This window comes from Branchiostoma floridae, chromosome 1 (genome assembly GCF_000003815.2).
Source record: "Branchiostoma floridae strain S238N-H82 chromosome 1, Bfl_VNyyK, whole genome shotgun sequence".
Taxonomy (NCBI): domain Eukaryota; kingdom Metazoa; phylum Chordata; class Leptocardii; order Amphioxiformes; family Branchiostomatidae; genus Branchiostoma; species Branchiostoma floridae.
The window spans coordinates 25,444,110-25,470,821 of record NC_049979.1 but is presented as its reverse complement, the minus strand read 5'-3'; the positions used below and the strand labels follow the sequence as shown (position 1 = coordinate 25,470,821).

Sequence of the window (26,712 nt, the reverse complement as noted above, 5' to 3'; positions counted from 1 at the left end):
AATAAATCCTCTGACTCAACATTTGAATTTTTGGGTCCAAACGTATATAAACAACATCAGGTGGAGAGTGTTGCATCTAAACTATGTCGCAAAACTAACATGAAATACCATGTTCCTTTAACCCAAAAATACATAAGGTCTGATTAATCAGCATAAAGATATCTCAGAGTACAGATCAGTAACAAGCACCTACATGTACATGTACATTGCAAAATGCAGATATATCAAGTGAGTTCTGTGCAAAAATCTTTTTGGCAGGCATGATTTCCAACATTCTAATCTGACTAGATATTGTCCGTGAACATGGCACCAAGAAAATATCTTCCTCTTGTATTAATTCTACAGTCAGAAGTTTACAGAAATTTTCTACAAACATGTAACGCTAGTTCACCTTTATCCGTGGGGTACCCCATATTCGTTGTTTTTAAAACAGAGTATTTAGGTTTACCAAATCAATGGACATTGAAATATTTTGATAATAACCACAATATTTTGAAAATTTAACATGTTTAAAACCACCACCTGTGGACGTGATACCTGGTAATACCCAGCTTTCAAAACAATGGATTTAGGTTACCCAACGGATAAAGGTGAACAAGCGTTACCAACATCTATGGGAACCAGTTTCAGGCCTAAGCACTTCAGCCTTACATTGTATAATCTGTAACAAGATATTACCACCAAGATCAGATGATGTGAAAAGCCTCTATGCGACCGATCACTTTAGAGTTATAATTACATGTACAGAAATAGCTGGAACAATAATGCCCCTGTGGCTGCTTTGTGCTAGACTACACAACGTGCTGCAACCAGGTGTTCTACCAATTTATGTGCAAGTGCTATTTTCAACAACAGCCATTGATTGTGACTTGTGAAGAGAAAATGAAGAACTGTCAGTTACATTCGACAGTGGACAAAGTAAAGGATCTTTCCAAGTTCAATTAAGGTACAAAGTCTTTACCCACATGCAGGTCTCCCTAGCCTTAGCAATGGAAAATGGTTATGTAGCAGGTAGATATTGATACCGCATTGTAATCCATTGGCAATAAAAAAAAGAAGACGAAGGCGAAGGCAATAAGCCACCAAACATCAGCACAATAATCTCTGGTACACCTTCAGCTAAAATCCAATTCAATTACCAAGACTCCAAAGTTAGGTGAGAAATCATTTATGAGTCCCTTCTGAGATATGAGGCGAATCTTTCTGCCAAATATGATTCCAGTTGCGTTCACAGGAAGCAGCAAGGCGCCATCGCATAAGTCCTGAAAGTTGTAGGACTTTTCTCTGAGTGATTTTCTGCCAAGGGTCCTTCCCTTCTCGAGATCCCTTCTTCCCTGAGGGGCTATTTTGCAAACACCACCTCGCTGTCTACATACTTCTGCCACTGCGCACTTGACTATATACGTGAGTCTACCAAATGAGCATCTTGTACTCCCTTCTTATATTACTCCCATAATAACCACACCGTCATTGCCGGGTAATCGGGCCACAAAATTCCCACCTAGGAAAATTAGAGTGGTTACTGTGTTCTCTCATATCTCACGCAGGCCATTACAAGTTTGTTACATGGGGTTGCCCTCCAGAGAGGCCGTAAAACTCACGGAGCAGGATTCCTGAAGCGAGCCCTCGGGCCGCAAGGTCTACCGCATATCCTGAAGTCTGCTTCAACATTGTTGGGTTTTCAAAAGATGCCCTGCACTTATATAAAAGGGAAGAATTATAGTGTAAGGTCTAGCCATCGCCATGTCAAATGTCCATTGTTAGCAACATATTCACCAATTGAACGCAAAATACATACACTTTAACACGTCTTCTTTTCATTGGAAATGCAGGTAACTGAAATCTGAAGGATCGCCATATCATTGAAGATGTTGTGGTAAATGCCTTTTCAGCAGTGATAGCTAAATTCAGGGTGAAAGCCAAGCATGGTATTGTGGTTATATGTAAAGGTACACAAGTGTACATGACTGGAATAACATGCAGATGGATTCAGTGTGTGTTACACTCCAGTATGGTTGGAAGTTTCCAGTGTGCCTCCTATCATATAAGTCTAGAACTGCAGTTTCCAAATCAACAGTCCATGTCTTACAGCAGTGATGATGTACCGTTTGGCTTAAGGGAAGATAGCATCTCTTTTTTACTGTCAAAGGGAGGTCCATCATGTCATGCGCTGTACAAAAAGGCCAGACCACACGGTAGACATTTCATAGACGGGCCCTGCTGGGTTAATAGAACTGTCCAAAGTCGACGTAATCATAGTCACTGCTATGATCTTGATGGATCAGGCGTTGTGTGACCATTGTATAGTTAATGGCCACTTCACTATCGCCACAGTTATTTTCTGTACCGGATCAAGGGACAATAGGTGCCATCCCTGGGACTTGTTAGGACTCCATAGTTCATACTCGCTGTCCTCAAGAGAGATAATGAGCACTTCGCTTGCAAAGATGATGATGAATTGACCATCCAAGCTTATCACGGGCTAAATGGGCATTTCGAAGATATTGCAGTTATTTGCGACGGGAAGAATAAAAAGGTCTAGAGGTTAGCTCTTCATTTCGCCGAGCACAAAGGGGAGACTCGCCGACGTATGATGGATCGTTGTCAACTAAAAGCTAATGGTTAAATTGTCAATTCCTGTGCTTTGGACTAATCATTGTGTTTGGTGTCCCTATAGATTTGAGAGTCCTCAGTCGCTCGCCATGGCTACTGATGTGGGCACCACGCTTTAAAACCTCTTTAACGGACCCGCCATGAGGGCACTAAAGAAAATACCCATTTTTCCTGATGGTAAATAAAGATTATCCGAGTCGAGGGTGATCATTACAGTGGCTAATAGCTTGGCCATTACTAGAAATGGAGCTGGAGTCCCCTAATAATTGGGTCCACCTAAGTGTCCAAAGAACAGGTCTGACCACCGACAGTAGTAATTTAGCAGCTATCAAACTTGCGTGATTCCCGGAGAAGATCGTATGATGGACCAAGTAATCACGGTTAGCATCCCACAGTTTGCATGGGTCACATACCTTGAATATACATTTTGAACAAAAGGGGGGTAAGTTTCTAAGTTTCTTTTACTAGTAGTAATGATAATCTGGAAAAAAAACTTTAAGAATGACCAATCTGTCATTCCTTAATTTCTGAATATCATTTGTGTTAAACAATTAGCTGTGAAAGATGGACAGAGCTCAGAATACCACTTGTATATTCAGGTTAGTGCAGCTGAAGTTGTGCAGGTATTTCTGAATCCACCAAGCCCTGTACCTACATGTAACCTCTACAGGCCCATGATAAAGCCATACTGCAGCACTAGTTTCTTGTGACAGCAACAGCCCAAAACTGCCTTCGCAGAAAACCCTGAACGCTGATTCTGTTTCTCATTTCATCTCCTAGAATTTTCTGTTTTTTTCCAGGGGTCCACCTAAGGGCAGGTTTTTACTAGGGTCGGTCAAACTGGGGACACGTTTTCTCGCCTAGGTCTAACAGCATTTTGAGTATTGCAAATTCCTGTGTGAGTTGGTGAAATTTAGATGATGGAAATTATTCTCTTATCATTTTGAAGACAGCACATGTCTAACATTAACTAAGATTAACAGTCTAAGTTTACAACACAAATGCACTGGAAATGATGGCATTTTATGGATGACACCTGCGCTGTCATTAATTCTAAGCTGTAATTTGATAAAAAGCTATGTTTGTACCTCTCTCATCATCACCTCTAACAAATAAAGACTTGTTGCTTGCATGTTGCACCATGTTTTGTGGTTACATTAATGTGTTACCAGTTCCTGTAGTTTGGAAATTTTAGCAGCATTTTTGACAATCCGGTGCAATGGATTGTGTTTGCATTTGAATTCGGTAGGTTGTGAGTTCGATCCCCAGCAGAGTCATACCAAAGACTTGAAAAATGGTACATGCTGATTTCTCTGCTTAGTACTCGGCATTTGGGAAAGAGTATGGGATTTAAACACACATCACTACCAGCGGACCATCCCCCTGCTGTAGTGACTTGCACAAATGTGTGGCCCTAGGGCTGTAGAAATGGAGATGGCTGCCAGTAGAAAATGGAGATGGGCGCCACCCCTACGCATCTGCACAGATGTATGGGCCACTTTAAATTTTTGGCCCTTCACATAAATTTTTCTGGTCTGTAGATGATGTCATCCATAGAATTAAATAAGTGTGGCCTAATGGTTGTTTGTACATCTAAACTGGCATCATCAGGGACAAAACACAGACTGTTTTGACTGTCACTGTCCCCTCACAATAACTTCATGAATTTTTCAAGGAACCTAGACACGTCAATTCATAAAACAGACTGAAACTACAATTCATTTTGAAATATCTACAAAAAAAACTTGGTTTTAATAATTACGACAACAATGACAACACTTTTCATACCAATGAATACTATATCGGCTCTCCTTTTTTCGATTTCATGGCATGTACTTTTCAGACAAAGCCTTCTTCATTGTTTGTTTAACAATTCTGTCTTGCTGTTGGTAACACAATGACATTAGAAATGCCATACATTTACTTCTACATGTAATAGAAGAGTATTCGCAACCGTACAGTTCTATTCGGAAGAAAGACTATACAGTCATGTATAATAATGTTTTTTGAATAAAGAAGAAAATACTTGACAAAGGTTTTGCAGGGTCATGAGTTTAGCAAACCCCTAATATCAAAGATTATGCCTGATATGATATTATTAGTGGCACCTCTTATGAATATGAGGATGAACTGAACTGAACTGAATGCCTTTGCTACAAACAGAACTGGCCCTGATAATGACCAGGTTTAATAGTTGGGCTCAGGTGACAAAAGAGCCCCCTTTTCTTCTATTCTGGTACTGCATGTAACACAACACAGTTTCAGTTCTGTCCCTGAACAGCTACAAATGTACAAGTACATTTTGTACTTTTTGATAAGTGAAATCTATGTTTGACTGTTAAACTGTCTGACTTTAACTATCTCTGTGAGAGTATAATTTGCTTTAGTGTAGACTTGCCTTGAGTAACTTGAGGGCCAAGCTTAGAGCAGTGGCTACAGGATTGGCTTTCAAGATTCTCCACTTTCCATATATACAAAGTTGTATAAGACACATACATGTATTTCTATTCTGGACAAAAATTCTTCCATCTCTATAGCTGTATCTATTGTAACACATTATACATTGATATTACAGATATGTAACTACATGTACGTGTATACCTAAAATGTTTCAGGTCAGGTACAATTATTCAGGTCCCTGGGCATGTACCTATCAAAACTAGTTTGACCAATTATCTGTGCTAATTTTCATGTGCTAGATTGTCAGAGTTGTCACAATTGAGATGGTGGTTTACCCATCTTTACTCTGAACCCATTTATGAACTATCTTCATGAAAAATGAAGATCTAGTATTGGGTGTATCTGTGTGTATGTGTGTCTGTGTGTATGTTTGTGTTTCCGGACATTTGTGGTCAGCATAACTGGAGAACCTCTGGATGGATTGCGATGATATTTGGTATGTAGATAAGTGTTGGGAACATGAAGGTCAAAGTCAATTTTGGGCCCCCTGGTATTTGACCTTGGTACTGCAGCAGAAATTCTGTTTTTTTTTATCTTTATACCTATGTGCTATGGTCTTGACATTTTGGTGGCTTGTGATGTAAGGAATACGTGGTGTATGTTTGGGTCCCCTAGCAGGTTGCTCTGGAACTGCAGACTATTTCATGCAGATATGTGGTCTCCGAACTCTTGTTTATTAAGATTCTCCAAAATACAGTGGAAGGTATGGCCATCCAAGGCTTCTCAAGTTATGCTGTTCACACATACAGCATGAAGACACATACACACACACGCCGTAAACATAACATTTGTTGCTTGTGATGGAAAATTTTTACAACCAATCCGTCAACCTTGACGGACAAAAATTGTTGGTAAAGATATAAAAGAAACATCCGAATTCCAATAAACCATGGCATTAGAATATCCAAACATCCGCCTGGCTTCTATGTGCCAAAAAAAACTGTGTGGTGTCTTCTCCCAGCGCAGTGGCGGATGCAGGCATTCTTTATTTGCATGGCAATACACTGGGAAAGTTGACTAAGTAACGTGCCATATGTAAACAGAAGACAAATACATGTAGTCAAACCTGTCTATATAGCTGCCACTCAAGAGATTGGAGAAATGTGGCCACTATAGACAGGTGGCCACTATGGAGAAAATGTTGATCGATTGACCGAGCAATAAGCTACATGTGACTTCAGTACCCACTGAACTTTTTGACCAAGTAACACTGCCTCGATCGTCTCAAATTCAACTGATTAACTGACCTGATCTAAGTCAAATCTACCGAAAATGATTGATATTGTCATGTGCAATGTTGGTAAATTTGTCGACAAAGACTTGATCCAACACTCAAGGCACGCGTACCTTCCGCTACTGCTCAAATGACCGGTCTGGGACTCAAAATCCTCCCAAACTACGATTCTGGACCCGGCGCAGGGTGACATACGGCCGCTGTATAGTCGCAATATGCAGTGTTTCTGTTATAGACTATTTCTTAATGCTTATGTCAATGGGAAAAATCCAAGGGACCAACAAAAAGTGGCCGCAGTGGCCAGGCGTTCACTATGCAAAGGTGGCCACTAATACAGGTTTGACTGTATAGCAGTTTCATGTCTTTATGCAGGCTAGCGACAACCTCATGGCCAGTTGTTGTCAGGGATGTGTTCATGTGTCTTTTGGGTGTGCTTTTCTAAGACTGATCAGAAAATGAACAGCCCACTTAAGCAAGGCACCTGAAAGCCCCGGTCACAAAGCGCGTACGATTCCTTGCGATTCCTTCCGATGCGCAAGATAAGCGCAGTGCGTCGTAAGTCGGGGGAGAATCGGAAGCAATGGTTTAAGTATATAAAGTTGTGGTCACAAAGCGCGTAGTGCATCGTACGATGAGGTCATAAGAGCGTGCCTGCATCAATCGCAGTGAATCATAGTAAATCGGGGAGCGTCGTATGGCGAAAAATAGAGCTGAAATGGATTTTGAACATGTTCAAAATTTCGCTATCGTCGTAAGATTTTATTTGCCCCCATAGCAGAGTTCATTACGGCAATTTTTGTCTACTGATGATGTTATAGATTTATGATTTTTTAGCATGTTGTGATGGTTTCAGTTTTCCCTGATATTGTGGATATTGACGAAAAGGGGAAATATATCAGTCACAACTGCCACAGTCGCAACCAGAGAACAGCGCGCCCCGCACAGGTGATGCAGGCAATTGTTTGATCGCTTCATGCACGTGAGTTTATAATTAGATCAAATCTCAGCTCTCGTCGGTCTTGGGTCAGTTTACCATAATCGTAATAACCATGGGGACAACTCGAACATAAAGGCAGGCTCTATGAGTCGGAAATATATATGATATAATGCTTATCATTTGATTTTTGTATGATGGCATCTTTTTGTTGATAGCATATCATGATACGACCTTCGAAAGAGCCTGACACGTAGAGCCGGCAAGCAGGCCGAGATAACCATACCAGTACTCACGCTTGATTTGAACTTTTGCTTGTAATACTCTTGTTGTCATGGTCTTTTTTAATTTATTTTTACAGTTAAAGATATTATAGGAAGGTATTTAACAGCTATGTCCACATTTTGTTGGTTAAAGAAGCACAAAAGCGGTCAGACGGCTATACAGAAGAGACACAAGTGAAAAATCGTGCGACACTGGAAAAATTTTGAACACCATCCGATGCGTTGCGATGGCTTGCGATGCTTACGATTTTCTTGCGATGTACTGCGCTCATCGTACGATATGCGGAATAGTCCATCGCAAGGAATCGTACGCGCTTTGTGACCGGGGCTTAAAGGGCCTTAATTTCTTCCATCCCATTGTTCCTGGTATCTTCGCTGATATCATGTGCCAATTAAAGCCGTTTTGTCGCTTCGCATATTGATTTACCACTGCCATGTTTCTTTCCAATGAAATCTTGGAACGACTCGAGTATCACTTGCACGCCACTGGTCAATTTTTGGTGAGGCAGCATGGCGCATGCACTGTTATTGGAGGAGCTATGGGAGTATCTGTTTGGTTACTATTGTAGTCACTGACGGAAATTTGTACACAATGACAGAAAAAAATTTTGGAAGGATTTTTTCCGTCAATGGGATTGGGCTGACGGAAAAAAATTTCGAGCTGCCTCACATCGCACCACATTGTCACCGCAGTTCATCAATAAAGGCGCTTTGGGAATTGGGACAAACAAATCTATATTGACATAAATGTAGCTTGATAGAATGTAAGAAAAACAAGAAATGAGTACATACAGAGTAGAGAGCCTTTTCTTCCTCCAGTTCTTTCTGGTGCTGAATGCGGTCTTGTTCTTCCTTGTCTTTTCTCAGGTTCCTGGGAAACAGCCCAAGAAAATCTGTGACTTCTGACGTCCTACCCAGATTGTGTACATGTAGACTTGGAAATTGTTCACTCTGAAGAGATACATTGTATCTCTCATTTTACATTCCATGCATTTGCACATGTACTAGCTTTCTTTATTAGATTGGCTTAGAAGTGCACTTTGTTCTTTGTTTTGTAGTGTTCTTTGTGTGTAGAAAAGCTACTAAATGAATACATCTTTTCTTTAATCATGGTGCCATTTCAGAGCTCAATTACAACATTCCTACAATATTGCCCCAATATTGTCAGTGTGTCAGTCAGTACCATTTAAACCTACAGAAAGAAACTGCCCATTGGTGGCCTCAACTGCATAGAATACTGAGAAGAAGACAGAAAGCTATAACCAAATCAAGCAAGCAAATAATTCCTTCTTTCAACTATGTATAAGCTCTGGGCAAGCATATCTGTGTTCTCATATATAGTGTGATGCATTCTAGGTACATGTAAATGTCAAAGTTTATTAAGGCCTTAAAACTTTAACATTAACCAACAGACATTTAGATCAACCAATAATACATCACACATACATGCGCACTTTCGATTATAAACTGACTTATACCTTTTACTTAAAAGTATGTAACTATGTAACGGCATCTTTCATAAGTCCCATAGGCCACTGGTGATATTTCGTCGTTTTGGTGTAACTACAGTAATACGAGGGAAACAAATTTAAGTTTTAGCAACTTGGGAAACAACTAGGCTGTAGTACGCACACTAATGACTAGAAGCAGGGCTCGAAATACCACCTGCATATGCAGGTTAGTGCAAGTAAAATTGGAGCTGTGCAGGTATTTCTGGTGTCTATCTGCACCTAACCTGCACTGGACCATGTACTGGGTTTAACACATAAATTCTAATGTAGGTGTATGTGGATTGTTATTAGCTGCATTGACTGTTACCACCTATAAAGTAACAAGAAAAAAATAGCAATGGTTCCTGAACAATTTTAGTATAATCCATACTTCCTAAATTCAGAGTGGTGCAGGTAAAATTTGTCTGGTGCAGGTAATTTTCAATGTTACCTGCACCAGTGCAAGCATGCAGAAAAAAAGTATTTCGAGTCCTGCTAGAAGCATCTAAACGACAGTGTACCCTCTCTCTCTCTCGGCAGTTGTCATGGCATCCCTCAATGTTTGCAGGACGGGACTCAGGATGCCATGATGCGTGGAACTTCGGGTGTAACACAAAGACTGGACTACAAAGAGAACCTACTTGACAAAGTCCCCAAACGGGATGCCGTACTGAGTGCCCGTCTTGTTGTACGCTTGCAGCTGCTCTTTGGTCAGCTCATTGGGATCCACTATCACATCTGGAGAACAATGACAGTAAAAACTGATTTATATTGCCATGAATAGCTTCATCAGGTTAGTATGAACTATGATATAGGATGATAATGATTTTGTGATGTAACCTAGAAGTCATTTTCCTGGCTGAGTGGACGTACCTGAGTCTAGATCCACTCAGCTACAACATATTAAGTCAGTGGAGTGGCCGTGGGCTCCACACAAGTTTCTAATGTTGGACAAGCTCTAAACTATGACAGACTTTGACTTTGGGGCATATTCGTATCGTATCGTATCCATTTTTGATTATACTGCTGCTGGGATCCCTATCATAGGGGTAGACAGCAGTCGGATAGTCTTCACACTGTGCTTCCATGCGGCTGATCTGTCCAGTGAGGCAGCTTTTCAATTTTGAGTTTAGCTTTCCTTTAATGTCTGTTCATAGTAAAACCCCAGTTTCCTGACCTAAGTCAGTATCACTGATGCTGCCATCACTGTTCATAGTAAAACCCCAGTTTCCTGACCTAAGTCAGTATCACTGATGCTGCCATCACTGTTCATAGTAAAACCCCAGTTTCCTGACCTAAGTCAGTATCACTGATGCTGCCATCACTGATCATAGTAAAACCCCAGTTTCCTGACCTAAGTCACTATCACTGATGCTGCCATCACTGTTCATAGTAAAACCCCAGTTTCCTGACCTAAGTCAGTATCACTGATGCTGCCATCACTGTTCATAGTAAAACCCCAGTTTCCTGACCTAAGTCAGTATCACTGATGCTGCCATCACTGTTCATAGTAAAACCCCAGTTTCCTGACCTAAGTCAGTATTACTGATGCTGCCATCACTGTTCATAGTAAAACTCCAGTTTCCTGACCTAAGTCAGTATTACTGATGCTGCCATCACTGTTCATAGTAAAACTCCAGTTTCCTGACCTAAGTCAGTATCACTGATGCTGCCATCACTGTTCATAGTAAAACCCCAGTTTCCTGACCTACATTTGTAAGTCAGTATCACTGATGCTGCCATCACTGTTCATAGTAAAACCCCAGTTTCCTGACCTAAGTCAGTATCACTGATGCTGCCATCACTATCCTCTTCCTCCTCCTCCTCCTCTTCTTCCTCCTCCTCCTCCTCCTCCTCTGGAGGTGGCTGTCCCTCCCCACCAGTGGTGCTGTCTTCATATGTATAGCCAATGGATGCCTTCACTTTGGCCAGCCTACCAAAGTCAATAATAAACAACACAGTCAAAAGAGCAATTTGTAGAATGACATCATTTTGTAGAATGTAAACAATAAAAGTCACTGCATTGGTCATTATTTTACGTCATAAGTTGAATGTTATTATCTTATTACACTGCACATTACATGACCATATAAAGGCTACTGAAAACTAGGAGACTTGGATTGCTTTCATGTCGTTTACCAATGCTGGAAAGGTGAAAAAAAATTATACCAATACATTGAAAGTTAGTTGACCAATAGGTTGGAAGTGGGACAACATGAAATGCTGAAGGGGTAGCCTGGCTTTTGACTCAGTGCAACCTATCTGAAAAAAGCATTTTGGCTTTTGACTCAGTGCAACCTATTTGAAAAAAGCATTTCGGCTTTTGACTCAGTGCAACCTATCTGAAAAAGCATTTCGAGCACTGACAATACACCACTTTGAGTCTTCTTTCTTTTTTCTTTCTTATATGTGGTTAGAGTGTTTCCCATTTGAGATTTAACAATTAATAAATTAGTACTACCAAACCTCAGAAAGGAATAAAAACTGAAAACTTTTACAAACACATTTGAAACAAAACCAAACGTGAAACAAAACCAACAGTCCTGTACCTTGAATATTACAGTTGAACTAATCTGAATCCTCTAGACCCAGTGGTGCCCATGTATTCATATAACCTAATGATCTGACCCCAAAGTCGCAAGGCAAAGTGGAAGATATGGACTTATCACAAACCGCTAGCATTGGGATACATCTTTTTCTTCCCTATCAATGCTTGACATGTGCTCTTGGAACTTTTGGTGTCAGAATTATGGCTCTTTTTCCATCCAGTGACATAAACAGGTCTACAAGACGGCTGAAGTCCAGGCCTTGGTTTTGTGGAATCAAAACAAACAGCTTGTGGATAAAGATGCTGCTCTCCTGGTGACATGCATCATCATCAAGCCAATGCCTGGAGGTCAAAGTCACAGCAAACTCATCAGTGTGTCCATTAACTTTAATGGCTCTCTCGTGGCACCAGTGTCAAACTTATTAAAACCTTCACAAGACACAGAATTTTTCAGGTGACACGGTGGCAACAGTGCAAATTACGGTAGAAATTGCCACCCAAATGTCCTTACCCAGATGACTTCTACAGAACCTTCTCTTCAACAGAGTTCAGTTGCACCCTCGTTTCATTGAGACAAACTTCTGATCGGTTCTGAGGTGTCGTAGATCACAATTAACTGACCATAACTTACATGTATATACTGATCAAGGAGGCTGACAAAACATGGGAAAGTTTTGAGAAGAAAGTTTCGAGAATAAGACTACAGCATGCTTCTATTCGATCTCATTTCAATGTTCAATATTTGCTCAAGATGCAACGTCATTTCAAAGACAGTAAAATAACAGCTGATTCATATGCCTCTGCCTTTATTGTAACACATCGGCTTTATACTCCACTTTATATCACATGGTTAGATGACACCACACAACCTAAACCATTAGAAGAATGTGTTTTTGTTTTTCATTGATTATCAAATGACTATTATGAACCAATGGTGAACTATGTAACAAGAAGGTCTTATAGCAACAATGTGAATGTATTTGAGGACTATAAATAGACTGAAATATGTACTCTTATATAAAAAGGTTGTAACTATAAACACATCATGAAATTAGACATATCCATGCGTACAGTTAAGTACTGGCTACGCCTCAAACAGTTGGACTTCTCAACACATCCCTTACAAGTAGACGCTTTACTCTGTCAGCAATCTATACCGAGTAACAGCCGTAAGAAATGCTGGTCACAACACGTAAAGGAAATTCTAGACAATACTGGTTACTCTTTCCTATGGAACTCTACGTATTCACGGTTAGGCAACAAGCATATATGTACATTGTTAAGAAAAAGGTTGGAAGATATATATATCCAGACATTTTCTCATAGACTATCTATAGATAATGGTAAGTTAAGATTCTTTAAGAAACTAAAGAAGGGATACTCAATGGAAACTTATTTAACGTCACTAGATAATTTCGAAGTCAGATCGGCAATGTGCAAACTTAGAATTAGCGCTCACCCCCTTGAAATTGAGAGAGGGCGGTACAAAAAGCTACCTGTGGGCGAAAGAACCTGTAATCATTGTATTGCAAAACCGGTGGAAGACGAAATACATTTTTTCTCTAACTGCCTCTCCAATGACCAGGAAAGAAAGGAGTTATTTGAAGAGGTTTGCAAAACACACAAAAATTTCGAAACGCTTACCGACGAAAACAAAACTATAAAGCTGTTGACGTCACATAACCCACTCATCATAGAAAAAGTGGGGTACTTCGTCTTCCACTGCTTCCAGAAAAGAAATCAAACCCCAAATGCGTAGATTGTAGCTCTCAGCAGTAAATATCATTGTTAGAATAGTCACTTATTTACACTTGTCACCATTGTTATCTATACCAAATTACTTTATGTATGTTTACTATATCTTCTGTATGCTTCATGTTGCAATTAGCCCTCGGGCAAGAACTTGCAAATAATAAACTTATTATTAAAAGAGGAAAAATAAAGGAAAATGTTACTTTAGTTCTTAAATTCTAGTCACCAAGACTGAACTGGCCGTGGTAATACTAATAGGCACCTACATGTAGGTCACAATTAGTGAGCAAAAGGCGGCTTCAGGCCATCTTGTTATCCCCTCTTCACTGCAAATCAGATGCCCGGGTACCATAAAATATAATCTGGATGCAAGAACTTACACCCTTTTCAGGTGAGAGAGTTTTCACAGGTTAAATACCTTTTGTATACACAAGACTGCTAAATATGATCCAAACTTTTGGGAAGAATAACTTGAATCAAGAAACTAAGGGTCCTTAAACAAATCAGGGTACAAAAAATGTAGACGTATAACTCATGTTTTGGGTTATAACCATCAACTATGATACTTTTTATCAATGTCCACTAAATTCAACATCCTTTTCCTTCTGTTTGACATCCATCTGAATATCAGTAAGTGAGAGAGGAGAAAGGCATGGGTAAGGACAGAGCCAGAGCTGTGAGCAGAGCTATGCAGGTCTGTAATGGTGGTCACTATGCCATGAAATCTGCAAGGACATTGCAGCATATATTTCAGGTACATAACAAATGAACTGAATGTCTCTGTAATGTTTCGTGAGACATTGTAGCAATGATTAAATGAAAATATTTAGCACATGTGTACTAGGACACATATCTAAACCAGAAAGAATTTTGTTGTCTTTCTTTAAGTGAAGCAGAGAAAGCTCTAATGTTGACCAGCACAACCCTTCTGGTCGCAGCTTAGTAGTCCATGGAAGAACCTTAACTCTCTTTCTAATGTTTACAGGGCTCCAAATACCACCTGCCTATGCAGGTTAGTACAGGTTAATTCAAAGCTGTGCAGGTTGTACTGCACCAAACTTGCACTGGTCTATGTACTGGGTTTATATATATATATAAACTAGCTGCATTGACTGTTACCACCTATGAAGTATACTATAGTATAAGAGAAATAATGGCAATGGTGTTTAGCATGATCATTTACTTCCTAAATTCTGAATGGTGCAGGTATAAGTACACTTTTCAACGACCACTGTTACCTTCTTCAGGATCTATCATTTGATCTGTGTACACTTAAGTGTTGGAAGGAAGTTTAGTATTGCACTACCTTTTAAAAGCTTGTCATTTTAAAAACTAGGATTGAAGACGCTCATTTCAATGATAGTGGCACATGAAAATAGAAACTTAAGGCCAAAACAGAGCTGACCTTCTCATTACCAGCTAAACAAAATTGGTTCATTATGCAAAATCTGATTTTCATACGAAATATCAAAGTACATTACACCAATTATTCACTGAGTCATGCACTGCTGTCTAGCCGCTACATTGCTTTTTATAAAATGCCTTTGAATATAATTACAATAAAAAAATTACAACACTTACTTGTTTTTCTCTTCTTCTGTTGTTCCAAACTTGGGAATCTCTCCATACGTTTCTTCAATATAGATTTGCTGGAGGACTTGCTCTTCTGTTACTGGGTTTGTGGCACATGAAAACAAGTTAATGGGGACCTCTAGAGAACAGGTGTCAAACTGCAGGGTTCACTGGCAGGGTACATGTAAACATGTATTTCTCTGTCTTGAAACACCTGCCCATCCTATTGTGAGCTATATACATATATATTAATAGTGATATCATTTCATTTGGTATTCTGGATCTTACTGTAAACTGTAAAGGCATACTTACATCCTTGTACCTCCTTAAGCACCATAGTTCTGTATCTCTCATAGTTAGCTTTCTGTTCTTCCTTGTATTCCTCTGAAGTTTTCCTTCAAGAAAGAGCAAAACAGTTTTCAAAACATATGTAATTGTTGAAGACTTCAAAAGTCCCCAGCCTGGGTTAAATTGATATACCATGTAATTCTATTATCATTATATGGTCAAACTGTACAACTGACCACATCTACAAGACAAGCCCAAACCTATACCACTAACTCTCTGCATCAAGAGCTGTCTACCACTCAAACTTCATAGCCGCAGCATGTTCAGAACTCAAGTTATCAAAACAGGAAGTTCCACTGCACTACCATAACAGGCTACTAGGGGGCTCAAAATCTAATCGTTTTCAGGTCTCATCAAGACCTACTCACATACAGAATATCAATACAATCCATCAAGGCGTTCCGGTCCACTGATTTTTTTTCAGGTCCAATATTTTCAGAACGATCGAGCAAGAAATAACGGTTTTGTTATGAGGTTTGACCCTTAGTATGCAACAAAGTACATACTTTCCCATCACTGTTTTCACTGTTGATACCACAACAAATAAAGCACTATTTTTCTACACCTAAGGATAATGAAATAAGATTGGTGAGGCTTAAAACTGTAAGTGCCAGAAATACCCGAAATACTTTTTTAAGTTGCCCAAGCTGCAACTTTAGTCAAAAGTCAGGTTGCCTTATCATCATTTAAGGTTGCCCACTTACAAGTTGTTACTTTCTTCAAATTAGCTTCTTATCCATTATTTTTTCTATCAGTTACATGTAACTATGTGTTTTATGTTATCCAAAAAAAAAAGATACAAAAGCTTATGCAGCACGTAAGTGGGAAGAAAAGCAGTGTTCCAACTGCAATATTCCAGGTTGATCACTATGCAACCTGGGTTTAAAATTAAGTTGTGCCAAGCAAAATCAGGTTGCATTTGCTAGTGGGCAAGTGGGTATTTTGAGCACTGATTTACCTGTAGAATAGATGACTTACCAGTCCGAGTTTTCTCCTTTATATTCAGGTATGAAGTCCAGATGAGCCCTGACATCAAACCTGTCCACCATGTTCTCATTATCACCCTGCCAAGGCATCCTGGGAAAACAGGACATTATACAGAGTTCATAATACTTTTTCCTACATACCTTCAACAGGGCTCGAAATACTGGGTGCATGTGCATCCAGGTGCACCCAAAATTGGAGCTGTGCACCCAATTATTTTCTGTGGGTGCACCCAAATATTTTCTTATGTTTACGTATGTAAAGATATCAAAGTATACTATACCAAGTATACATCTGATTTTTTAGATCATGTTCTTGACATCTAAGCGTTAGAAAGATAATAAAAATGTCTGTCATAGTACTTGTTTAAGAATTTGATAGCTTTTAACTAAGTTTTATTATTAGGTTATTACTTAAATTTAAGTGGTGTGCCCAAAAATGTTTTGGTGCACCCAATTTTTTAAGCTGGGTGCACCGGTGCACCTAGTCCAAAAAATGAATTTCGCGCCCTGTTCAAACATTCTAATTGCACAATTTGCTTTTCCACACAAAGATTTGAAGGAACCATAATGTTCCACATACATACATAGATACATTGCCATATTTTCTTGATTATGCAACAAAATTAAAATATGCACCCCACAAATCAAGGCTATTCTCAGACAAGCTGTGGGACTGAAACGGAAAACGGAAAAACTCAAATAAAGTGCGCACCAATATTGAACACATCTTGAACTAGATACATTCCAAATTTTGCATAAACCAAGGACTTTTATACAATGTCTACCAATTTTTGTGACTTATCTACTGCAAGTTACAAAACCGCACAGAATATAAGAAATGTTGTACACGAAAACATTATATCATAAATTCATATATATTTGCAAGGACTTAAAACGTTTCAAGTTAAAACAATTTTGAGGTAAAGATGAAATACAAAACACTGTGTCATGATTTTACGGTAAGTGGTTGCAGCGAAAACTGCAAAAAATGAAACTACCGCAAACATTTCAAGATTTCCAGTAAAAGACCTACATGGTTCCCGGTCCCTCTGCTGCGAATGAAACGGCTGGATCTAGGTTGATCTTGTGGTGCTGACCATACACACGTAGGAACTGGGTCGGGTCCATTTTCTAAGTCAGAAAAAAAAGTATGAATGATATCAATATTTGAAAACACTGTCATTGCAATTCTGTACATGCATACCCGATACATGTAGCCTGTTGTCATACTACTTGCACAGAAGACTATTAGACTCGCCCTATACACTCAGATTTATACATACTCACCTCACCTCACTCACCTCATCACCAGTCCCATAGCCTCACCGGCCGTACATACATACTACAACAGGCCTCGAAATACTTTTTTCTGCATACCTACATTTTTTACCTGCACCAGACAAAATTTACCTACACCACTCAGAATTTAGGAAGTATGGATCGTACTAAAAATTGTTTTTGTTTAGTAATCATTGCTATTTTTTCTTTTATACTTTATAGGTGGTAACAGTCAATGCAGCTAATAACATTCCACATACACCTACATCATAGGATAATCATGTATAAAACCAAATACTTGGACCAGTGCAGGTTAGGTACAGGTAGACACCAAAAATACCTCCAATTTTACCTGCACTAAAGATGGTATTTTGAGCCATGTACAACCAACATTCTAATCAGACATAACAACAACCTGAAGTGACACCTATCAAAATCATCATGAACTACACTTTCTTCAGCACCAATTTATCTTTACACTGTTGAAAAGCATTACAAAACATCACCAGATAAAATCCTGAACTTACGATCTTTTCGTAGTACTCCCTCCTCCGTTCTGCGCGCTTCCTGTAATCCACCATCATCCCCCGTAGCTTCTTTTCCTGCCGCCTGGCCTCGTGCCACATCCTGACCTTCAACTTGTCGGTCTTTTTATCACAATAAATGAATTACCTCGTTTTTTAGGCAGACGTTTATCTGAAAAACACATATGTAAAAAAATATACAAACATCTCCAAACTTGAGTAGAGGAATACATAACTAGTATAATTCATGATAGAAACAGGTTGTTTTAAAAGTTCTGTGCAAAATATCCTCTTCCTAAGCTCTTTTGAATTAAACTCCAGGCAGATTTACCAGTGACACGGGGGACAATCTACGTCATAGGTTGCAAAGACGTTTTCGACCGTCCGGAGGGACAATTTCGATGGTCGCGGAGATTGATTCGACGGTTGCAAAGGCAAATTCGACAGTTACACAGAAAAATTCGACGGTTACACAGACAAATTCGACGGTTACACAGAAAAATTCGACGGTTACACAGAAAAATTCGACGGTTACACGAAAAAATTCGACGGTTACACAGACAAATTCGGTTTGCGGAGACAAATTCGACGGTCGGGGAGAAAACTCCGGTACTGAAGGGCCGTCCAGTGAGCGTTTTGCGAGGTAGGTCGTCCACAATTTCTTCTTCTAACGTCATCTAAGGGAGGTTTTGTGTAACCTAGCCTAGCCTATCAGGTGGCAGAGTATCTCTGGATCATCGGAAGCCAAAAGTTATCATCTTTTCATGAAATTGAGTCGAGATAGAGGGAGCGCCGTTGTGAATGACGACTTCCAATAGCAAAGTTACCGATGTCAACAGTTGACAAATACCGTATTTTGAGCGATTAAAATTAATATCGTCGACGAAATCCATATCGTCTAGCCACCGGGAGGTTCTTATCCACGAAATGAGACCATGGAAGTATTGTTACTACCCACATAGGGCGAAAATCAGAAGAGATAAGTTTTAGCGCTACCCCCCTCCCCCATTTGTCGACACGTACCACGTGTGGGAGATTTATATTTTTTATATACTCAGGCGACAGTGTGATATTCGTACTATGAGTGCATCTGCCCTGTCACCATTGCTATGGCTTTCTTGAAGGACTGACCGAATAGTCCATGCTTTAAAACTTTCTCAGGATACAAACTTTGTATCACTGTACCGCCCCCCTCCCACATTTTCCCTCCAGATAACAACAGCATCTGATTTGTCAAATTTCCTTTTTTTTTCAGAAATGCCTCGTCGGCTCAGATTAACTCTCTATCCCCGCAAGGGTGGTAGAGGCAAAGTGAAAACAAAGCTAAAGGCCAAAGTTCAAGGTGCCCCTGCATCTGATGGGGCTGAATGGCATACAGATGAAGAAGATGCCATGTTTCAAGATCTAGGCAAGGAGTCCTCTTTGCCAGGGAGAAAAGAGATGCAGATCTGTGTCATCTGCTCCGAGAAGGATATTAAAATGGGGTAAGAACCGTCCTTATGAAGAGGGTAGTAGGAAAACATACAGCAAACCTCAAAGTACTTTGTAGATGAATGGCAAACAGATGAAGAAGAATACACCACCTTTGAGGAAAACAGTGCAAGTCCATTTCAGGCATTTGCTGCAAAAGGAACACATGGAGTTTGACAGCATCATCGTATTGATGACAGCAAGATGCTACCATCAACAAGAGCTGGAATCGAAATTTAGGACCTGATATCCATACTACTGTTTATTTTTTCTTTTCCTATGGTGTTTTACTCTGAGTGTTATCACTTAGCAATGTGCAGTATAACTGGAATGTTTGAATAGTTTCATTTGCTGTGGAACTTCAGAGCTTATATCTCAAATCTTTGTAGAATGGAATGAATATCTGAAATTTTATGTGATGTAAGTAACTTAGAAATGTATCATCATTCTAATAACGAAATCAAAAGGACATATTTCTTAAGCCCCTTCGTTATCGTAAATGATTTGCATTTTATTTGGTTACAAGGCTATGTTATTAGGAAGGATTCTGTGTTTAGATACCAATTACATGTACACTCATTACCAACTAAGGAATAGACCAGTCTTACTACCTTTCCTTGTGCTGATCATCTGACATTCCCTCAGGAATTTAATAGAACAATACAAAACAATGTTATTGATCACAAAATTTATTCTGTTTCGTTACAAATTCTGTGTTTTCCTGAGTAGGTTTTGTTAAACTCAATTGTTTTCCTGAGTAGGGTTGATTGCAAAATACAAATCCACTGCATTTGAAGATTTAGTGGTATACTCTACAATGTCATGTGCAGTGACAACTTTAGGTCTGTTTCCTTATAATTGTCACATTGTAAATACAAATGGTAAACCTTATATATGTAAAAACATTAAAAACTGTTGCTTTGGAGAACAAGAAATACCAGCTCAAACACAAGTTACATGTCCAACAACCCTAATATATACTTTGAAAACAGCAACAAATGACAGTGCCCCCTCTTTTACAGCATTGTAATGGTAAGGCAGTATTTCTCATAGCATCGATTAGTATGTGATATGAATGTGAGGATAATTTAAACTGCAGAAATCATAGTGTACTGACATTGAAAGCCTTTTTCTGTTTTCCTGAGTAGGTTTGGTTAAACTCCACCAGTACTGTTATTCGGAGTACGGTTGATTACAAATCCACTGCATTTGAAGATTTAGTGGTATCCTGTACATGTACAGTGGACATCTATAGGGTCTGTTTCCCTATTTGTCGCAATGTAAATACAAATGGTAAACCTTACAACAGAAGTTACATGTCTAACAACCCTATATACTAAAGCAACAAGAAATGCCCACTATTTTGCATAATTGTAATGCAGTCACATGTATTTATATCATAGCATGATGCCAATGGTAATATGTGATATGAATGTTTGGATAATTTAAACTGCAGAATGATACTGTACTAACAGTGAAAGCCTTTTTCCATTTTTCTTTTAGTGGGCATGAAGTTATATGTTTGATAATGTTCCAGAATAAAGTCAGTGTTCAACTGTATGAATATTGGATTCTCCATGCTATTCAATGACCTGAATTTTCCATCATTGGTAGTAGGTTTAATCTTGGATTTAACATGTCACATAGTGTTGTATACGTTTTGAAATCTTTCCATGTGGAGCTGCCAAAAAGTGATAAACTCTTCAACATGAATATCCCTACCAGTTATATACACCAAATTGAATAAAGTCATTATAGGTAATATTACAAGATAAATGCAAAGTCAACATTCTCATAGCTCCCCATGTGAGTAGCTGTTGAAATGTTAGAACAACATGAAAACAAACAACTTATGAGCTAAAAGTAAAACTAGACTGTTCTAAGTGTGGATAGGTGTATGAGCTTTCAGCTCTTTGCTTTGCTGGTCTTTCATCCCCTTGTGGATGCAAGTGTCTCATGTGAGTGATCAAGCCCCTTTTGTACTTGAACTTCTTCTGGCATACATCACACACATGCTGAGTTTCTCCAGAGTGGACAACCTGGTGTTCTTTCAGTCTGGCGTCTGTTGGGAAGAAGTTCTCACATGTGTGGCATTTGGGTCCATCTGGGTCATGCAGTCTCCTGTGCTGTAGGAGACTGGACCTTCTTGCGTACCTGTTGCCACAGACAGTGCACACATGCTTCTTCTCCTTGTTGTGACTGGCCAGATGGTCATGAAAGTCTCGGCCATACACAAAGTCCTTGCGTGGTAGCGTCAGCTCCTTCTTGCTCAACAGCAGAGGACTGAGATGGTGAGGAAGATGACTCCTGACCATCTTTGGTACTTGAGTTGACGGCTGGAACAGGCTGCTGCTCTCCATCTTCAGCTTGTACGGGCACGAGCCTGTTCTAGCCGTCAAACTCCATGGCTGAAATGTGAATTTAAAAAAAAAGTCAGTCTTTGTCTGGAAATACACCAAAAAGTAAACATTGAAAACATAACCTATAAACATCATACCTTATTACCTGATTTACATAAAACCATTAACGTTATACAAGGAATAGTACACAGCATTACAAAGATCAGCCAATATTACAAAGATGCTAACCATGTGTGGTCTTGCTACTAAACTTTGTAACATCATCTGGAGGGAAAATGTGGGAGGGGGGGCCGGGCGGTCAAGTGATACAACAATCCACCTTGAAGTTTTAAAGCATGGACTATTCGGTCAGTCCTTCAAGAAAGCCATAGCAATGGTGACAGGGCAGATGCACTCATAGTACGAATATCACACTGTCGCCTGAGTATATAAAAAATATAAATCTCCCACACGTGGTACGTGTCGACAAATGGGGGAGGGGGGTAGCGCTAAAACTTATCTCTTCTGATTTTCGCCCTATGTGGGTAGTAACAATACTTCCATGGTCTCATTTCGTGGATAAGAACCTCCCGGTGGCTAGACGATATGGATTTCGTCGACGATATTAATTTTAATCGCTCAAAATACGGTATTTGTCAACTGTTGACATCGGTAACTTTGCTATTGGAAGTCGTCATTCACAACGGCGCTCCCTCTATCTCGACTCAATTTCATGAAAAGATGATAACTTTTGGCTTCCGATGATCCAGAGATACTCTGCCACCTGATAGGCTAGGCTAGGTTACACAAAACCTCCCTTAGATGACGTTAGAAGAAGAAATTGTGGACGACCTACCTCGCAAAACGCTCACTGGACGGCCCTTCAGTACCGGAGTTTTCTCCCCGACCGTCGAATTTGTCCCCGCAAACCGAATTTGTCTGTGTAACCGTCGAATTTTTTCGTGTAACCGTCGAATTTTTCTGTGTAACCGTCGAATTTTTCTGTGTAACCGTCGAATTTGTCTGTGTAACCGTCGAATTTTTCTGTGTAACTGTCGAATTTGCCTTTGCAACCGTCGAATCAATCTCCGCGACCATCGAAATTGTCCCTCCGGACGGTCGAAAACGTCTTTGCAACCTATGACGTAGATTGTCCCCCGTGAGTGACATAAGATAGTATCAAAGCTGACTAAGAAGTACAGCTGGCCAAAGGGAGCCAATGCACACTCTTAGGCCAACTTCACTCCTCTAACAGCTTTTGATACTATCTTATGCTACTGTAGGATCTGCTTGGATATTACTGCTTCAACATCATACCATGGGTCATAGACAGCTGCATATACGCCCCAACGCTTGCTGCTACACCAGAAACAAAGGAAGAGACTAGAGTTCTATGAGAATATCACAGCTACCATCAGGAACATTCCCAGTTCCAAATGGAAATGCAGTAAACAACCACAAGACAGTTGGGAAAGCCGCGCATTGATACTGTATCTGCAGAATAGCAGTTTACTGTCACCTTCCAGAATGAAGTCTGCAGCCTTCCAGTCTCCACTTCTAGTGTTTGCACTTTGCAATAAAGAAATTGACTGAGCTGCAAGACACAGCCCATCATACAGGCATGGCTACCTTTGGAACAAAGACTACAAAGTCACAAGACTGGTTTGATGTCAAGTCAACTGAGATGGCTCCCATGATAGAGGCCAAACGTACTGCCCTTGTAGAGTATAAGTTATAACACCTAGCCAGCGGGATCCATGTCATCAGAGCTGCAAGGAATAAACTCAAACAGACGGATCGGCAATGTGCCAACAAATGATAGACCAAGCTCAGCAAAGACATCCATTAGATGCATGAAACACAGAAATGAAAGACATCATTATGAGGGCACTTGGACCAAATCAGAGAAAGACATCACTGGGGAAGAAACCACTGACAACAAGCGAGCTAGAGATTGGTGGAACACTACTCCGATCTTCCTTACTTGTTTAAGTCGAGTCCATCCGGTCTAGCTCCTGAGCTTGTTGGATTGCCGCTGATAGCAGCGCTATATCGTAAGCGAAATCCAAGTCAGTCACTACCTTTGGGCCAATCCTTCTACATCTCCTCCTCTCCACTTGCAGACCAAGTTCTTCCTCCCTACCCACTATAGCCATCCTCAGTGCGTAATCAAGGACAACCACAAACAGATATGGAGACTCCGATCTAATCAAGGCAAAACAGCTCCCTCGATGCCATCATATGTCTGCCAGCCATGGATGAACTTGAGATACAGCCAACCTTGGACAGCTCAACAAAGTCATGGACAGCTTGACCACAATGCACAGAAAAGGTACCATGCAGTGATGGAATCCTACCTGACCTACTCAAACACTGCAAGATTGACGTCCTACTGTTCCCGCTACAAGAACTTCTCTGTCAGTGCTAGAAGGAAGGTGCGGTCCCACCGAAATGACAGATTCTTAGATTGTCACCCTCTCTACATAAGAACAAGGGAGAGAGAAGTGACTGCAAGAACTATCTGGGCATCTCTCTGCTGCACCTTTACACAGGCTGTAGTATTGTACCGCGTATACCGATTTTAACAAGCATTTTCAGTCAATTTGTCAATTTTCTTTTTCTTTTCGTCGTGCAGATAAGCAAAGTCACTCAATTCCATACAATAGTCACAAAGTTATCCAATGCCTAACTGATGTGCATTCAACTGGCTTCTAGTTCTACATTAAAAGATGTAAATCCGCCGCTTGTTTTACACTCGGTGTTACTTACTTCTAACAAATTTCTTGCTTCACAAGTTGTAAGTCTAAATGATGCCGGTCCCTTTCCTTTTCAATATTAAAAAATCATTGATTCATCATTATTGTAAAAAGAATTTTAGACAGGAAACTTAAGTTTATCGTAGCAACACGCAAAGTTTGCATGCACAATGTAACTAAGTGACTACACATATCTTATAGTACCATTTTTTTCTTTTCCCTGGATGATTTTTAGTGGAAAAGCGGGGTGCATACTTTAATCTGTGTCCATGGCAGGACAAAGTAATAAAAACTGAAGTGCTGTCTCATGCCAGCCTCCTAATTATATTCACCCTGCTCAGACAATGCAGACTATGATGCCTGTCACATCGAGGTTGAGGTCATTTGTAACCAAAGATAGGTACTAGTATTTACTAGTAATCAGTTTCATGCAAGTGAAGTGACGAAATTGTTGTAAGGTGCATATACCAAGGGTACAACATTGGAGTATGTCGGAGGATTCAAATCTTTGGATTCTGGGCCAAATGCCCCGATAATATGCCACAAATGTCATGCTGCTGACATCTTGTAATATAATTGGCAGACACCACGAAAAAAAGGGATTTCGTGACAAAACAAAAGAAATACTCTTACATCAATACTCTTACTCAATACTTTGGGGAAGTATGTAATAAAATCTTCTGTTTCCCCAAACATCCTGATTCCTTTGAATAATTTAGAGGCCCATATCCGTGTTTTGGGGAATCAAACCCAAAATCTGCTTCAATTTCTCAAAACTGATAATTTGTGTAAGGGGGGATATTGAAGATCGTCCATACCAAATCATAATTTACATGTAAAGCTAGAAAGACAGCGCCAGCTTACGTGTACGTGGTTATTGAATTCTAAGCCTGGCTCATGACATTGTAGGATATATGCCCGCCAGGCAAGACCTTCACAATCAATAGTGGGAAACGCCCCCCTCCCCACCCTAGCACGATGCGTTTTTGCAGAGCAGAGATAGCAGCGTCTAAGTACCTTTTACGTAAGTTACTAATAATGCCTCATATATGTTCACAGATTCCTAAAATGCACAGCTATCCATGCATACACGAGAGGTTACATTGTGGCCAAACTGAGAGAAAAATAGGCGCAAAGTTACATAGGAGCCACTAACCTCTCACCCGGAGTCCGCCATATTGGTTCTCCCTGCACTGCACGTGACGTCACGGGATGCTCATTTGCATATCGACTGACAGAAAGTTATATGCCATATAAATTGTAATAAATATAAAACGTGTTAACCATTCAATGTAAAAATTGCACACAATTTGAAGATGTTTGAAACACAGACTTCATAAATCTCTTAAATAGTTTATAGACCAAAACGTTACTTTATTGGTGCTGAAGGAATTTCATACCCATCAAATTATGAATTATGCAAATCAGGACATAATTTGCAGAATCTATGCAGAATCGTATAATATCTAAGTGATAAATCACAACATATGACGTAAAGGTATTAAGACTTAATTAACAGAATCGATTTTAGTAATTACAGTTCATATTATAATTATTACAGTTATTATTATTCATAGCATTTGCAAAATGTGTAGTTTGGGAAGTAGTGAATTTATAAAAATCATGCTGCTAACTAGAACCTTATTGCATAATGAGTAATTAATAAGAATTAATAATTGATAAGAAAGGCTATACTCTTTATTAGATGATGGAATTTCATATTTGTTACATGCAGTTTATGTAAGAATGGGTCATACACATTTTTTTTCTCCGGCCATTGAACTACACAGTTTTTGAAACCTTCAAAAGGTGCTGCAAGCTGTTACGAAAGTCAGAATTCCAACTTAAAGGCCACAGCAAGGAAATTTTATGGATGACATATAACTATTGAAGTGAAGCTATAGTTGGATAGTTGTACCATTATGGAAGTTAAAGTTATGCGTGTAGTTGCCAACTTGGTAAGTGATATCAGTCTAGTGTCACTTTTACCCTGAATGGACATTCAGGCAAAGTCGAGCAACAGAACCAAGCAGAGGAAAGACAACAAGAAACAAGAGGAAATATCGAAAGGAAGGGTGACCTTAGCCTCCATAGCAGGCTCTCTGGGGCCTTTTTGGGGTTCAT

The 26,712-nt window shown here is 39.7% G+C and overlaps 1 protein-coding gene and 1 long non-coding RNA gene across 4 annotated transcripts in view; one reads left to right on the top strand and one right to left on the bottom strand.

Annotated features, from left to right (window-relative positions):
- Positions 1–26,712, bottom strand: part of LOC118430299 (CLK4-associating serine/arginine rich protein-like) — a 52,079-nt gene that overhangs the window by 21,502 nt on the left and 3,865 nt on the right. For 2 of the 3 annotated variants that reach the window (XR_004832839.1, XM_035841045.1), the window contains exons 1-9: positions 25,745–25,839; positions 18,027–18,195; positions 17,255–17,352; positions 16,214–16,312; positions 15,200–15,282; positions 14,897–14,987; positions 10,791–10,948; positions 9,657–9,753; positions 8,318–8,396 (exon numbers count right to left, since the gene is read on the bottom strand). Coding sequence is in view for 2 of the 3 variants with exons in the window: in XM_035841045.1 (XP_035696938.1) it covers positions 8,318–8,396; positions 9,657–9,753; positions 10,791–10,948; positions 14,897–14,987; positions 15,200–15,282; positions 16,214–16,312; positions 17,255–17,352; positions 18,027–18,125 (804 nt within the window). In the remaining variant the exon portion in view is untranslated. Of the gene's footprint in view, positions 1–8,317; positions 8,397–9,656; positions 9,754–10,790; positions 10,949–14,896; positions 14,988–15,199; positions 15,283–16,213; positions 16,313–17,254; positions 17,353–18,026; positions 18,196–25,744; positions 25,840–26,712 lie in introns of those variants that run through there. The other variant, XM_035841055.1, reaches the window with a different exon arrangement.
- Positions 18,356–21,057, top strand: LOC118430314. Its single transcript, XR_004832840.1, has 2 exons — positions 18,356–18,666; positions 19,279–21,057. It is a non-coding gene; the product is annotated as an uncharacterized LOC118430314 (long non-coding RNA).